General features: G+C 44.9%; 1 protein-coding gene across 1 annotated transcript; it reads left to right on the forward strand.

Moving 5' to 3' along the window:
- Positions 1 to 13,817: 13,817 nt before the first annotated feature.
- Positions 13,818 to 14,882, forward strand: LOC308302882 (kelch domain-containing protein 3-like; the record flags this gene model as incomplete). Its single annotated transcript, XM_080747200.1, has 1 exon — positions 13,818 to 14,882. One exon carries the CDS (start codon positions 13,818 to 13,820, stop codon positions 14,880 to 14,882), a length of 1,065 nt encoding a protein of 354 aa, XP_080603326.1.
- Between the last annotated feature and the right edge of the window lie 1,390 nt (positions 14,883 to 16,272).

Genomic DNA, 16,272 nt, shown 5'->3' on the forward strand with positions numbered 1-16,272 from the left:
GCTCAGAGAAGACAGGGGAAGCTGTATCCTCAGCAGGGGAGCGGGCAGACCGCAGGCAGGTGGAATGACAGAAAGAGCTCCAGCTCACTACTTTGGCTGCGGCCCAGTCAATGTGAGGATTATGGAGTCTCAGCCAGGGCTGGCCAAGGACTACAGGAGCAAGTGGGGAGGCGATTATGTGGAACTGAATTTGTTCATGATGATTACCGGAGACCAGGAGATGTACAGGTTCGGAGCGGTGAGTAACTCGAGCGAGGAGTCGACCAGTCAGGGCATTAGCCTGCAGAGGTGAAGGAAGAGGCTCAATGTTGATGCCCATTTGAGAAGCGACACCTGCATCCAGGAAGTTTTCATCCGCCCCCGAATCCACCAGGGCTAACAGTGACCGAGACTGGGATTGCCAACGAAGGGTGGTAGAGAACTGCATGCGGCACAAGGATTTGGGGGAGGATACCGCCGGACTCACCAGAACCCCCACTGTTACTGGTGAGCCTGCCCTTTTGACCGCAAGGAACAGGCGGCAAGGAAGTGGCCAGGCTGGCCACAATAGATGCACACCCCTGCCCTCACCCGGCGGAGGCGCTCTTCAGGAGTAAGGCTGGCACGGCCCACCTGCATGGGTTCCTCACCAGGGGGACTGGAAGTTGATGCTGCAGGCACAGGGAATCTGGACTCGGCTGGTAGGGATTTGTAGCTTACCCCAAAGGCAAGTTCCGATGACCGAGAAGGAGCTGGGTCTACTTGCCACTGGGCCATCTGGTCGGAGAGGTTGATAGCTGTTGTAATGGCTTCATCTAAGGAAAGCTGCTCCTTCCTAAGAGCAATCTCTCTCCCAATGGTACGACTGAGCCCATTCTGGAAAGCAGAGAGCAGGGCCTGGTCATTCCAACCACTCTCCACGGCTAGGGACCGGAACTCAGAAGTAAATTCTCTTACTGAGCGTCTCCCCTGGCGGAGTCTAAGCAACTGCTGGCCTGCCTGCTGTCCTCGTATGGGGTGGTCGTAGACTCGTTTCAGCTCAGCGGATAGCGCAGAAAAGGACTGGACTGTAGCAGCACCTTGCTCACGAAGGGCATTGAAATAACTCAGTGGAGGCCCCTGTAGCAGGTTGGCTACATAAGCGATCTTGGCTGCCTCACGGCCAAAGCGAGATGGCTGAGCATCAAAAGAAAGCTGAATCTGAGTTAAAAACTCACGACAGGTGTTGGGATCTCCAGAATATTTAGCAGGCGGGGGAATGTTAGGCTCAGAAGCAGGATGAATGGGAGGTTGCGCAGCGGGAGCTTCAGGTGGTTGTGCAGGCAGAGGTTGACCGTGGATAGCAGTAAGCTGTTCATTGACTAAAGTCATAGAGTCAAGAAGTTTCTGAAGCATTACCTCATGGTTTCCCAGGCGCTGTCCCTGAATAGTAATGGCCTCCTTCATCCTGTCGAAGTCTGCTGGGTCCATTCTGGCCAGATCGTTCTGTCACGATTTGTTAAACTGGCAGACCCAAAAGCAGACAAAAACACAGTCAAAGTCCAAGGGTGTTTATTGAAACAAAGGCTGGAGAGAGGGGGTCTTGGTGTGGGCCTGGGGTGGGCACAGCGTGAGCAGGCAGGCAGGCAAGGCAGCAGGAGGCGTAATCACTGAGGAGGAGCAGAGGGCAAAGTCAGAAAACACAAAGGCAAAAAGTCACGAGGATCAAAAACTGGGTTTCCAAAAAACACAAAAGCTGAGATTCACTAGAGCTAACAAAGCTAAAGACTGAACTGGCTAGTAGCGTTACCACGCACGGGAGTTTGTGCAACGATCTGGCATCGCGGGCAGAGCAGACCAAACATTTATAGACTCCCAGTGATGAGCTGATGGCAGGCAGCAGAGGATGATGAGGGAACAGGAACCAGGTGTGCCTGCTGGAAACTGGAGCCAAGCCGCCGCCCAAAACACACGCCCACTCACAAAGACACACACACATACATAGACAAACACAGACACTGACAGACTGTGACACCTATTAAACACAAATGTAAAAATCAAACCTCGGTTCAAAGTGAAGCGGTGAATTTTTATTCTATGTGTTCTGGAGCGACTGAAATGACCATAAATGGACATGAGGTGACAGACATTTTGTTTTTGATAAAACCTGTTAATTCTGGACTGAAATGACCATATATGGACATGAGGTGACAGACATTTTGTTTTTGATAAAACCTGTTCATTCTGGACTGAAATGACCATATATGGACGTGGGACACACAAAGCCACTCCTTGGAAGCGGCTTTCACGGCTTCAAAAACAAAATACACCAATATTAGGGAGGAGTTCTTCCAAAAATATAAATAAATTGCCCAGAATTCCAAAGTATGACCGTAAGGGAGAAATCACCACTCCTTTTGGGGGAACAGAAGGAATGCGCAGTTTTTAGCTGCAAAATAAGTCAATTCCTGTCACCAGAAAAGGGACAACCAGTAGGACAGGGGTTTTCAAAGTGGGTGACGGGGCACCCTGGGGTGCCGTGACGGCAGTCCAGGGGTGCCGTAAGATAATTTGATAATATTTGGAATTTATTTGGACACTTTTAGTATCATTTTAAACTTGAAGTACAGTTATTTTCAGTCAGTTCTTACCAAAATGGCTATTATCTCAACGTTTTCCTCACAACATAATCACTAAAATATCGTCACTATCGGGCAGAAACCTTGTATCTCCAAGTTTCAAATGTGTACGTCTTTTGGTAAAGCAAAGCCCTGCTTCATCATACAAGACTGTCGCACAAAACTAGTGAAAACAGCCAATCTACTTGTAGATCGGCTGTTTTCACTAGTTTAGTACATTTTATAGATGATAAATACAAAACGAACGGTTTTGGACATACAAGGTTTCCACCCGACAACGACGATATGCTATAAATATAAGGTGCTGGGAGTGAAAATTATAATGTAGGGGTGCCTCGGATTGAAAAGATATTCATGGGGTGCCCTGAGACAAAAAAGTGTGGGAACCCCAGCAGAAGGATACATGTACTGTATGTATATATACAGTACATGTATCCTATTGTATGTAAATATACAGTACATGTATCCTACTGTATGTATATATACAGTACATGTATCCTAATGTATGTATATATACAGTACATGTATCCTACTGTATGTATACAGTACATGTATCCTAATGTATGTATATATACAGTACATGTATCCTACTGTATGTATATATACAGTACATGTATCCTACTGTATGTATATTGTTGACTATGTCCCAAAAATGGCGATTCAGGTCACCCCATGATTATTTTAAGCTTGCACTTTCAGGGGTACAATTCCCTGGAGAGAGAGGCCTTCTGTTAAAGTGTTGTGCGAGTGATTCTAAATGTTGCATAGATATACATTCGCAGTAACATAGGAAGGTGCCTTGCAGGTCTCACCAGACTAACCTTGTGTAAACAAGGTTAATAGGCCTTGTGTCAATAGGAGCCATCAGAGGCAATGAGACGAGTAAATAAGCCAACAGAGTGTTCAACTTTGCACCGTATATTTGGAGCGGTAACCATGATAAAAGGCCCGACCTGGTGTACGATGCAGGGCTGTGCACGGTGACTAAAGGCCTAAATAAAATAAAAACAGAATGCAACAATTGATAAAAGATATAAAAAAATCGATCAAAAGAAAAAATAGGATTTATCCTTAAAGATTGTGCCTGCACCTTTTGCAATGAGTAATGGGTGAAGTGAAAGAAAGTGATGGACTGACAGGTTAAGATTTCTTATATATGATTTACAAATGAGAAGTAGTCAAGACCTTTATGTTATCACTGTTCATGTAAATAGAATAGACATCAGGAATGACAGAATTGAAAAATGGCGTAAGCTTGTAGATCGGCTATTTTAAAAAGACTCAGCTAAAAAATGGCATGAGCTTGGAGATCGGCTATTTTCAAAAGGAAATATAAAGTGCTGAAAAGCTATCTTTCAAACTGTCATCTCTGAGTTTACTAAAGATGTTGAATGCAGGAGACATACTGTACATGCTGTGCTCTGGTCTTGTCAACCTATTTTCCACTCATAACTGTATTGATTGACCTTTTGTGGGTTGTTGACACAGAAAACTAAACGTATGTAACCGTTTTTTATGGCTGAGGCGCCTGAGTGGAAACTCGGCTGTCAGCAATAAAAAAGGGTACTAAGCGAAGGGGCCCTGACCACAATCTCAGAACGACAGGCGAGGGGCCCCAGCGACAATATGGAATATTGTCAGCAATAATATCTAGGCGATGGGGCGCCGGCGATAATGTACACGACAACGTACGCTTTTACGCCTCTTCATTTCCGTAGTCAAGTAGGCGCTCGCCTCCTCACGTCCGTAGGTAAATAGGCCACGAGATAGCAATGGTTGCAAAAATTGCAGACAGACTTTGTGGTGAGACGCTTTTGGCGGGCCGCGCCATAAGAGACAAACATCCATATCTAGCTTTAGTGGCCTTCGACATATGGAGCAAATATATATCTAGCTTTAAATTGAGTATATGACTATTGATGGGTTTTTCCACCTTGCTTGACAAACATATTAGCGGGCTATCACTATGGAAGAACAAACATAAATGTACAACTTTTATGTGACTGTTAAATTGAGTCTTGGTTGTTCAAATATTGATATGTTTCCCGCGAAGATGATCTTGTGGGCGGGTGACCCAGTTAAGCTCTCGGGCAGGGGGTATAAATGGGTGTCATTGCCAGCTTCTAGTCAGTCTTCTCTAGGGCTGCTTACTTGAAGCATTAAGTCCCTTATTCTCTGACCTTCACTCTATGAGGCTGGACCACCCGTTTGTTCCTTTTGGCTGAGACTCTTAGCTTCTTTTTTACTTAGATTCTTTTTACACTTAGTATCTTTCTGAGATGCATAGGATAGAAAATGCTCATAGCCACTATTATAATCTGCTTTGCTCAATGTTCTAATATTGTGATAAATGTTTAGCATAGTTACTGCAATGTAACTTTTATAACTTTAATGATTTAAACCTTGTAATCCATTTTTGATTTTTTAACTTTTACATTTTTGAACTTTTACTTGTAAGCCCTTAAGGCCGTTTTCCTTTTTCTTTAAAGACAAAAAATAATATAACTTGATAAAATAAAAAGCGTGTAAAAGCCTTTTTTACCAAACCTTCCTCTCCAGTCCTTTTTCTTTCTTATTTCTGAACTAACCACTATATCAAGATCCAAGGGTTCTCCAACAGTACCGCGTTCAGCCCCTGAGAGGTAAGCACTGGAACCACACTACGGCTGTACATCTACTGATACACACTCACATCTCATATAGGTGGATATTTGTAATAGAGGTTTATTAAGGAGTATGTCATGATTCACAGTATTGACATTATTAATGCATTGGGAATTGTACTCTGGTTTATTTCATTGTATATGGTATTGAAAAAGATGAGAATCGTATATATTATCACTGCATATGGTGGACGGAACTGAATACGCAATCTCTGGACTCTGGCTTTAGGGTTGCATTCTGAGGGTGTTAACATATTACCTAAGATAATTTAGCTAAGGTTTACAGTAATTTTCCTACAGACAAATGTTTTTATTTAGGGGTGACAGTCACCATATTTAAAGGATAATAATCAAATTCGGGGTAAAATATATATATTATTGCCGTTTGTCCAAGGAGATGCGTCCTGGGTTCCTTCCTCCATCCAGTGTATCTGTGTAGGATACTCAGTTGTTTTGGGAATCGACAGAAAACTTCATATTATTGCATTTATCTAGATTGAGGGAGTAGGACAGGTTTAAAGGTCGATAGATTTTTGAGGAGCCCTCTCAACCTCTACCTTATCCTCAATAACAGTCCTCTCACATTATTTCCTTCTAGTTCCCTTTCATGAGTTATGGGACTAAGCTAGTTGGAGAGAGGAGTTATTTGAGGGGTCTATCGGTGGTAACCAGGTTAGGTCTGAGCTCCAGTTGTTTCCCCTGGATGGCCATCCAGGGCACTGGCCGGACTAGCTACGACCTGGAATTACCATAGGGAAACGATTTGCTGTCTCTTCTTTCCCTACCACAAGCGGCTGCAGTTTCATAGCATACACTTCTGTGTTGACGCTTGTTTTAAAAGGTCCCGGAGGAGGGCCTCCTGTCTTGCAGTTTACACACCTCTTTCAGGGGTCGTGACCTTAGGGGTCGTGACCTTCTGTCAAGGTCAACAATATATACAGTACATGTATCCTAATGTATGTATATATACAGTACATGTATCCTACTGTATGTATACAGTACATGTATCCTACTGTTTTACTTTACCGCACCATCTCCTTTGAGTGGTGCAAACCCTGCCTAAGCCGACGTCAGCAAGGGGGAGAAGACGACAGCCATGGCCTCCCCATAAATAACAAGAAATCTTATGAATTAAAATGTCGTCAACCAATCATCAAGGACGATGATGCACGAAAGGAGATTGATGTAATCTCATTGATTTTATATTGTCGTGTTGTTGTTAGTTTGTTGTTTATTGTCATAATTGTAATTGGCAACATTTGTCATGCCAATAAAGCCTATTGAATTGAATAGAGAGAGAGAGAGAGAGAGAGAGAGAGAGAGAGAGAGAGAGAGAGAGAGAGAGAGAGAGACTTCTCCAGTATAAACACATCAGATCTATTTCTGCCTTGTGGAATTAATCCGGGCTGTGTTGAATATCGTCGGGCAGAAACATCGTATCTCCAAGTTTCAAATTTGAACGTTTTTTCGTAAAGCAAAGCCCTGCTTCATCGCACAAGACTGTCGCACAAAACTGTCGCACAAAACTAGTGAAAATAGCTGATCTACAAGGTGCGAGGTGTTGCGTGCTTGTAGATCGGCTATTTTCACTAGTTTAGACCATTTTTAAAATGATAAATACAAAACGAACGGTTTTGGACATACAAGGTTTTCACCCGACAACGACGAAACTGTAAGTGTAAATCTCTCCCGTCCCCCCGTCCCCAGGTCTCCTCTTCCACCCACGTGTAGCTCCTTCAAACAGGTGGGTGGACTGTTGCCAGCTGTTTATTTTCTATACAGATTCATCTTGTCTAATATCTGAGGACCACCGTGGGCGCGACGCCAAATCATTAAGCGCTATATCGAGCATCTGGGGGCTTATGAGGTCTTTGCTGTTATGCTCCCCTGCTGCCCCGCACACCCACTTATATAGCTTTAATATTGCCAGGGGCGTCGCACCAAATTCTGGGCCCGGGGTACAAGGATTCACTGCGGGCCCCCCATGAATGTTCTTCCTAGGGGGACGGGGTTTAACCCATTTAGACTGGGAGCGCATTGTTATGTGCTTGCCTTTAACTATTGAAAAATAGCGGATCTACAAGCTGCGAGCTTGGTTTTTTGAAATCCCTATGTTTCTATGTCAGCGGTGCTCAAACCTTTTCGTGTGAAGGACCCCCAAAATGATATGTATTTTGGCCACGGATCCCCATCTCAAAATATTTTGTTCCAGGGACCCCCAGAAGCAAAATCTGTGTTACATGTTCGCTTAAAAAATACATATATTCAAAGATTTGTACACATTTTCACGCCATTTCAAAAATAGCAGATCTACAAGCTCGCAGCGCAGTGCCGCGCTGTGAGCTTGTAGATCTGCTATTTTTCAATAGCATAATTAAGGCCCCTCCCTTGGGCCCTGGTAACTCATTTTGATGTCCCACCCCCCCCCCCCCCCTGTGACGCCCTGCCCGGCACACCCACCTATAGCTTATCACAAGGATTGATATCAGTGGTGGAAAGTAACTAAGTATTACTGTAAGTGATGTACTTTAGTACAATTTTGAGGTATTTCTACTTTACCAGAGTATTTGCAATTTCCAATACTTCTACTCCTATACAACTCGGAACCGAATATAGAGGGCATGCGCGTGACATCATCATTATACCCGGATGTTATGCGGGAAGCCGGGAACGCCTACTGAGTGGCAAAGAAATACTTTCTGGCCTTGACAGCCCATATACATCCAAACAGAAAAGTCCTAAGTGATTGCATTAAACAACATTAAACTCACTTTGCCACTCAATTTGCCACTCAATTTGCCATTCACTTTATGCATGCGCATACTCTTTTGTACTTTTACTCCATTACATTTATTTGAAAATGTTAGTTACTATTTACTTTGTAGATTTTGATTATTATCACAAAACATACATTAACAACCAGTAACCACTTATATACATTTCGACCATCGACTACAAGCTCAAGCTCATTGTCTCCAAGCTTGACCAGTCCTCAAGCTTGCATACGGACATCGAATCGAACAGACATCAGACAGATTCGGTCGGTTAATAGTTGTATATTAGATAGATATTGTGATGTCAAGTGAAGCATGACCAATCATGTCTTATTAGTGTGGTTGCTGTAAGCAACGCACTATAGCCCAGCTTAATGTGTGCTGCACGGTGACGTCACCATTATAGAGTTCAATGGGGGAGTGGTGCTGGCTTGAGGATTGGTCAAGCTTCACATGACAATTTGGCTACCCAAACAATAAATAGGCATCCACAGTTGCAATGTCCAATGCATCTTTCTAGTTGGACATTATATTGTCCAAGATATCTGGCCTCATAGCCCAGACAACTTCAGTTAAAAAGGTTAACAAAAATTAGGTTCAGCTGGCATAAAAGTTCTGGAGTGTGTTGCCTATATCACGAACTAAAACAAAACAAAAACTCCAACCCCACTCCAACCCCTCCTTGACCACACATTGTCCGGGTGGGGGGGCAACAAACCGGGTCAAAACATACGGCCAGACAAATCTGCCAGTGTAAATTCCATAGACAATCCTCCAACAGTGTTAGGAAAACAAAAAGGTTTCCATCTTTGCAGTCATTTTCTTCTCTCACTCCCCGTTCTTTAGAAACATGATTCACTAAGTCAGTCCTCTTCCATAATGTCTGTTGCTTTGACCGACTCTTTGTTTCTACATTCATTCCTGGAGGAGATTATCTTTGGCACAGGATTTATTCTTCATTGAAGGATCTGGCTGGCAGTAAGCCCACTCATGTCGTTTCTTGTGTTTCTGTGTGTTGTAATGCTGAAAGTTCCCACCTAATGTCAAGTGGGAGTCCTGACTGCTCCAGGCCGTACTGAACAACTGCTAGCTTGCATATCGTCTTCAGACTAGGACTTACGTCTAAAATGTACAGGCTATCGTCAAAGACGATGACATGATCTCCCACCATGCAACAGCACATCCTCTGTCGATGTGAACATGGGCCTTTGTTCTTGTGTCCAACCTTTGTCCAGCAGAAGGTCCCTGGATTGTATTTCCACATGTTCCACACTTCACAAAAGCCACCAAATATGTACAGTTCCTCGTTGTAGACAAAGGCTGAATGACAATACCGCACTTCTGGAAGAAGCTGCACAGAAGACGGGCTCAGCCAGCAGCTGGTCTCTGTGTCAAACACACTGATGCTCTCCTGGTGACCCAGGCCCCCGGACACAAACATTTTTGTTCCAATGAAGTTGGCAGAGTGCCACGACGAATTAGGTGCCCGAGTGCCTCCGGCGGTAACTAAAGACCAGGCCATTGTGGAAGTGTCCAACTTGTATATGACGTTAGTGAATCCGGTCTGCGCGTTGAGTCCTCCAAAGATATACATGACCGTCCCCAAGACGGAGGCCGAGTGGCCCTGTCTCCCCTCGGGAACGGTCCCGGAGATCTTGGGCATCAGCTTGAACCACCTGTGGGTGTCCACATGAAAGCCATAGATCATGCTGCAGTAAGGAAACCCGCCCCAGATGTAGATGATGTCTTCTATCAGCACAGCTGTGAGGCCCCGGCGCTTGGAGGGGACCTCCACGGGACGCTCTCCTTTTCCATTTCTCACCGGGGGCAATTTCATCCAGCGCAAGAACACTGCGTTGAAGAGGTGCACGTCAATCTGGTCCTTGTAGGATCCTCCGAAGAAGTAGACCTTGTTCCCGACTGCTACGGCAGAGTTGTTATTGTAGTCGCTATTCGGTGCGCCATTCAAATGGACCGTCCAACGGAACATCTCAGATAGGGATAGAATGGTCCAGTCTTTCCCTCTGAAGGATAAAGTTCACAAATGCTCTATAAGTAGTCTATGGCAGAAATGTTCTGCGAAGTTTGACCAATACACCTACCTGGCTTTGTCCGGTCAGAGCCCAATGGGAAAACGCATTAAAAAAATGAAAATTCTTAAGTAAATTGAAGCGCAGCCTTCAATTTCTGGCCTATGACCTGGCACAAACAGCTCAATGCGTGTTGTCCGTCTGAAAACCCAGGAGGAAAACGTGTTAAAAAATGTCTGCCACAAAGTTTGTTTTACGCCAGGGTACCATTGGCGAAGCTTTGCAGGACGTGTTGTGATTGGCTAGTGGGGCGCTTGATGAAATTAACTCTCACTTCATGATAGGCGTAAAAAGGTATCCAGGCTCTGAAGCGTGGCCTACATCTGGCCCAGATCTGGCCTACATTCTGACACAAATGGCTCAAAGTTTGTTGTCACATCACGTATGTCCCGCCTCATCTCAAATTAGCCAAATTTAGCAGGACGCTTAATGACATGAACTCATGAATACATCAGGCCTAGATATGGCCTACATCCTTTCACAAACAGTTTGTTGTCCGGTTGAAAACCGGGGGGAAAACGTGTTCTAAAATGTTCGCAAGACGCATTGAAATTAACTCACCCATCACCTCACAATAGGTGTACAAAACTGTACGGGCCTTGCTTGCATCTGGCCTACATTCTGAAACAAATGGCTCAATATTTGTTGCACGTCCAAATTCCAATCATGATTGAGGATAGCAATTTGCTGTTAAAAGTAGCTCACTCTGGCCTGAAGAGGTTCTTCGGTTGAAAGCTGGGGGACCAACCACGTACCAACCACAACTAATTGGTAAGGGTAGCTATGTATGGGTCACTAGTGACTGTTTCCAAAACCTTGTTTGATAGTGGGCCCTCAGAGTCATGGCATCACTGTTTGGTGGCAATGTATCAACATTGGTCTGCAAGTTTTTTTGAAACGGGACACAGCAAACTGCATGAATCGATTTGCTGGTTGATTTGGGGTCATAGAGCTGTTGAGCCCATGAGATCGATAGCTGGACTTGGTACTTCATCCTCACCAAATAAAAGTTGTGGTGAAGTTAAGGGCTGGAATACAGTACAGTCTGTATATACAGTCTTTTTTCCTATCCTAGTAGTGGGCCACTGAACCACTATAAATGCCAACAGACTGAAATGCCAACAGACATGACATTTTGATATCACGAACTTATTATGTAGCGTGGTTTCTTGGCCGTTCCTGCTTTCATCCACTTTCACGCACTCCTCAGAAATTCCTCTTTAACACCAGCACATCTGCAGTGAATGATAAGATACCATTTGGTTGTTGCATCGGCTGAATGTGGAAGTATGCTAGCCTGGCATTAGCCAGACTGATAACGTGGATTCACTCATATGAAGCCTGTAGGAGCTGATGACACCTTTTCAGGATCCTCACTAACAACAATTTTCTGACCATAATTGAGAAAATGTAATTCACTTCCAGCTGTGGTTCTTTTACCTATCCATGCCATTCCTACGTGAGCAACACAGTTACATTCAACACACACTGCCTGCAAAAAGCACACCTCTATAATCGTTGAGTAGAACTGCAGATCACAATGTATGGGAATGTACGATGGAACAATGAAGAACTCTCAAAGAGTTGTCGTTGATTGTGCTTCGAAGGAGTTTGTACCATCTGTTTGGCGCACGTGAAAAGGGATAAACCTTACGCACATGCACAAAAACACACCCAAACACACACACACACACACACACACACACACACACACACACACACACACACACACACACACACACACACACACACACACACACACACACACACACACACACACACACACACACGGCCAACAGCACAGGTGATGAAAGGGCCTGCAGTAATTAAAATCAATTCATCCATAAATGCATGGCCACATGTTTGGTGCCAGGGAGTGTAAGGGACATGTGTGACCATATGTGCTCATCACCAGGGACGAGGAACTAACCCACCCCTCCTCATCCTTCCCCTCTCGGACCACCCATTAGCCCCCCACACCTGCTGTTAAATATGAGCTGCGGTGCAAGACATACTCAGACTTTTTACTTAAAGGACAACTTTGTTTTTTTTACAACAAGGGTTCATATTTTAGATTGTAATTAGAGAAAAGAAAAAGTGACTGTTAAAATGTTTTCATTTGCTTCGTTCTATTGTTTTATCGCGTTTACAGTGCTAAAATGTGGGGCATGCGTACGCATGGGGGCATGCGTATACAAGTGGCTAAATATGTATTTTTAGACACAATAAGCCAGCAGTTTCTTTATTGCTATTTACAGTAACACTTCTAGCCCCCATAAGTCACATCCAACCATGAAAGGTTGCGTTGTATCTTGGGAATGGGCTTATTCTGTGTAAAATGACATATTTAGCCACTTGTACACATGCCCCCAACCACTGAAATAAGAATCTCTAAAACAATAGAAAGAAGTTAATGAAATAATTTTAACACTCATCTTTTATATTTTTTAATTACAATCTAAAATATGAACCCTTGTTGTAAAAAACTAAAGTTGTCCTTTAAACAAGAATTATTACCTTATTCTCATTGCAAAGGCAGCTCTCCACCAAATGTACTATACAGATTACGACGGACGGGCAGTCGAATGAAGTCGGGAGATCAGGCGGTAAAGTTGCTGAATGCACCCGAGAGCCGACACTGAGCTGACACGGGCTACTATCATGGTGCTAAAATAGTCTATATGACTTGATGTCTCTTCCAACAACCATCCCGCTGCTATTCAACGCTTCCCTACAACTTGGTGACCCAAGGTGACAGTGTACCCTTCGCACATTCAACAGCAGATTTCCGGGTCAGCACAAGCGTGCTCACGTCAGGCCAATAGTTAGCTAACAATTACTGTACTTAATGTCCACATTCCATTACTTATGGACCAAGCCGCGTTCATATTTCCATAATTTTCGGGTCATTTACACCCCAAATAAACCTTTTGGTTTGAAATGACGATCTACTAATTCACCCTTTGTCAAGTCCCGCCCGTTGTCATCCTGTTGTCCCCCATACCTGAGGGCCCCGCCCGTTGTCATCTTGTTGTCCCCCATACCTGAGGGCTTTCTATTTGACAAATATTTACAGTATATCGGCTATATTCTACACTACTCGATATGCTGGTGACTAGATGTGAGGCTAAATCAAAACAACTCAGTGTCACAGCATGTCTCATCACCACCGCAGCTGAAATCCCCCCAACACCCCAGCTGAACCCAAACCACACCCTAGCTCACTCTATCTCACCCCACCTGACCCTACCTCAAACCCAACCCAAACTCATGTCCAACCTTTTATCACAAGTTAGAAATTGCAGCTGTAGACACTCAATCTCAGTCTATGTTCAATCTCAACAAGATTGCACTCTGTTGAGGTGCCAACTTGCTTCCTGTGCACTCATAGCCATATATAATTCGCGTCACTTTCCGAAGACAAGTGCGACCAGCAGAGCGAGCAAGTAGGGTGATGATAGCTGTCTGTGGGTATGTTATGTATGTGGGTATGTGTGCCCTTTGTCTGCGATAAACCTTTACCTTAGGCATCAACTCCCCTGATTGGCCCTCCCACCCATCAACTTCACAGATTGGTCAAGCTTTGCACAACTTGTGTGCACCCAGCACTAAGTATAGACGGTACTGAGCACTTTAAAACCGCATTCTTCGTACGCGACTAGACGGATCCGATTGAATCTGGTGGTGGGTGAGATGTTGCGATGGACATTGCATTTGGGAGGAGCTCCGAATCGCGAGGACAACAACCACGCTGCTGTAGCAGTGGGCGACAAGGTCTATTTCTTTGGAGGGTCCAAAAAAGAACATATGGAGGTGCACGTCTTCAACACAGTGTCCTTATGCTGGATGACGCTGCTCCCGGTGAGAAACGGATGGAATCCCGCGGAGGTTCCCTCCAAGAGCAACGGCCACACGATTGTGCTGATAGAGGAGATCATCTACATCTGGGGGAGATTTCCCAACCACAACGTGCTCTACACATTCGACGTCAGCCTACACAGGTGGTTCAAACCTGACATCTCCGGGGCCGTTCCGGAGGCGGGGAGGGGCCACTCGGCATGTGTCCTGGGGAAGACCATGTACGTCTTTGGGGGATACACCAATGACATCCACACGTTGGACATCACCACGATGGTCTGGTCTTTCATTGACACCGGAGACACTCGAGCAGTGCCCGCCTCATCGTGGCACTCTGCTACCATCATCGGGACAAAGATGTTTGTGTTTGGCGGCCTTGGGCACCAGGACAACAACATCAGAGTTTTTGACACAGAGACCAACCACTGGCTGAGCGCGCCTTTGGCAGATCTTCTTCCAGAAGAACGCTACGGTCATTCAGCCTTCGCTCACAATGGAGATCTGTACATATTTGGCGGAATTCATCAAGGCGGGAGCATCAACAATCTTTGGAAATATAATCCCGAGACATCCTGGACGAAAGTTCAACCAAAGGGCAAGGTGCCATATCAGAATTGTTGGATGTGCTGTTGCGTGGTGGGAGACTGCGCCATCCTCTTTGACGATGACCTGTACATCTTAGACTTAAGCTCCAGTCTGAAGAGGCTATGCGAGCTAGCAGTCGCTCAGTATGGCCTGGAGAAGACAGAGCTCCCTCGTAGCGCGGCGGTGGGAACTGTCAGCGTTACTACCGTCAGCAAAAGAAGAAAAAACATGGGTGCCCTCACTGCCAGCGTGTTCCACTGGATGATGACGATCTTCAAGCCGAAGAAAAGAACCTGCAACAAAAAGAAGGAATGAATGTAGAAACAAAGAGACGCCTTGGTCAAAAGGAACAGACTTAATGCCGGAAACATGTTTGTACAGAAGAACTGGGACTGTGAGAGGAAAATTATTGTAAAGATGAAAACCTTTTTTTGTTATTTATTTTTTTACTGTTGGAGCCAGGAGTAGACAATATGATCACCCCTTCGTGCATGCATCCATCCATCTTCAACCACTTATCCAGCGTTGGGTCATGGGGGCAACAGTTCCAACAGAGAGCTCCAGACTTCCTGCTCCAGAACAACATTAATCACTTCCTCCTGGGGGATCCCGAGGAGTTCCCATGCAAGCCAGTGTGGAGATCTCACATGTCTCCCCTTTCTCCGCTCCCTACACTGGCTCCCAGATGCTGACCTTCAAAGCAGCCAAAGGCATGGCTCCTCCATACCTCCAAAACCTGACCAACCACTACAACCCCACCCGTTCGCTCAGATCAGCCAACACAGGGATTCTAACAGAACCCTCGCTAAAAACCCTTAGAACTACAGACTCACTCCCTAGCTTCCGCCTTGGACTGAAGACTCACCTCTTCAGACTCCACCTAAACCCATAGCACTACTGTAACACTCCCCCCCCCCCCCCCCTTCCCTCAATAAAGCTAGATAGCATTTCTAGATTTTAGAAGTTTTTTACTGATTAGGTGTATGGTCTACTTATGTTATTGTTTTTCTAGATTGATATTCCTCTGCATTTGTTATATTGTTGTTAATGCACTGACATATTATCTTGCTTATTATAGTGATGTGTATTACCTGCTTACTGTAAATCGCTTTGGATTAAAAGCGTCTGTTAAATGCCTAAACTGTAAACTGTAAACTGAGATGTAATCCCCCCATCTGGATCCTTGGTATGCCACGGGGTCTCCTCCCAGTGGGAGTGTAGCGAGGACCTCCCTAGGGAGACGCTCGGGAGGCATTCGTATTATATGCCCGAACCACCTGAGCTTCCCAAGTCAAGGAGCAGCAGTTCTGCTCTGAGTCTCTCTCACGGATGACTGAACTTCTCAATACTGTACCACTTCAATAAGACCTGGTCTAATAACAGCCATGTTTGATATACAACTATTTGCGGCAAGGTTTCAGGCAGATCCAACTGCCATTGACTTCCATTATAAAATTAAAGTGAAATACCAGTACTTCACCGTTCCTCACAGCCTGTGCACCCGCTCTTTGACTTTTAGAGTCCCTGTATGGCCGCGATTGTGTTACTGCCGCCCTGTCTCTTGTCTGACTGACTGTCAGCGAAGGTGTGGGCATTTTGTTTTCTGTCTGCTTCTATTTTTTGTACTTTTCATGATTCATGTTTTAGCAAGGCACTGCATTCTAGGAATTAATGTTTCGCGCTTGAAGTAATACTTTTTTGGCGA

The sequence above is a fragment of the Nannobrachium achirus genome (assembly GCF_963921795.1).
Source record: "Nannobrachium achirus genome assembly, chromosome: 18".
NCBI lineage: Eukaryota > Metazoa > Chordata > Actinopteri > Myctophiformes > Myctophidae > Nannobrachium > Nannobrachium achirus.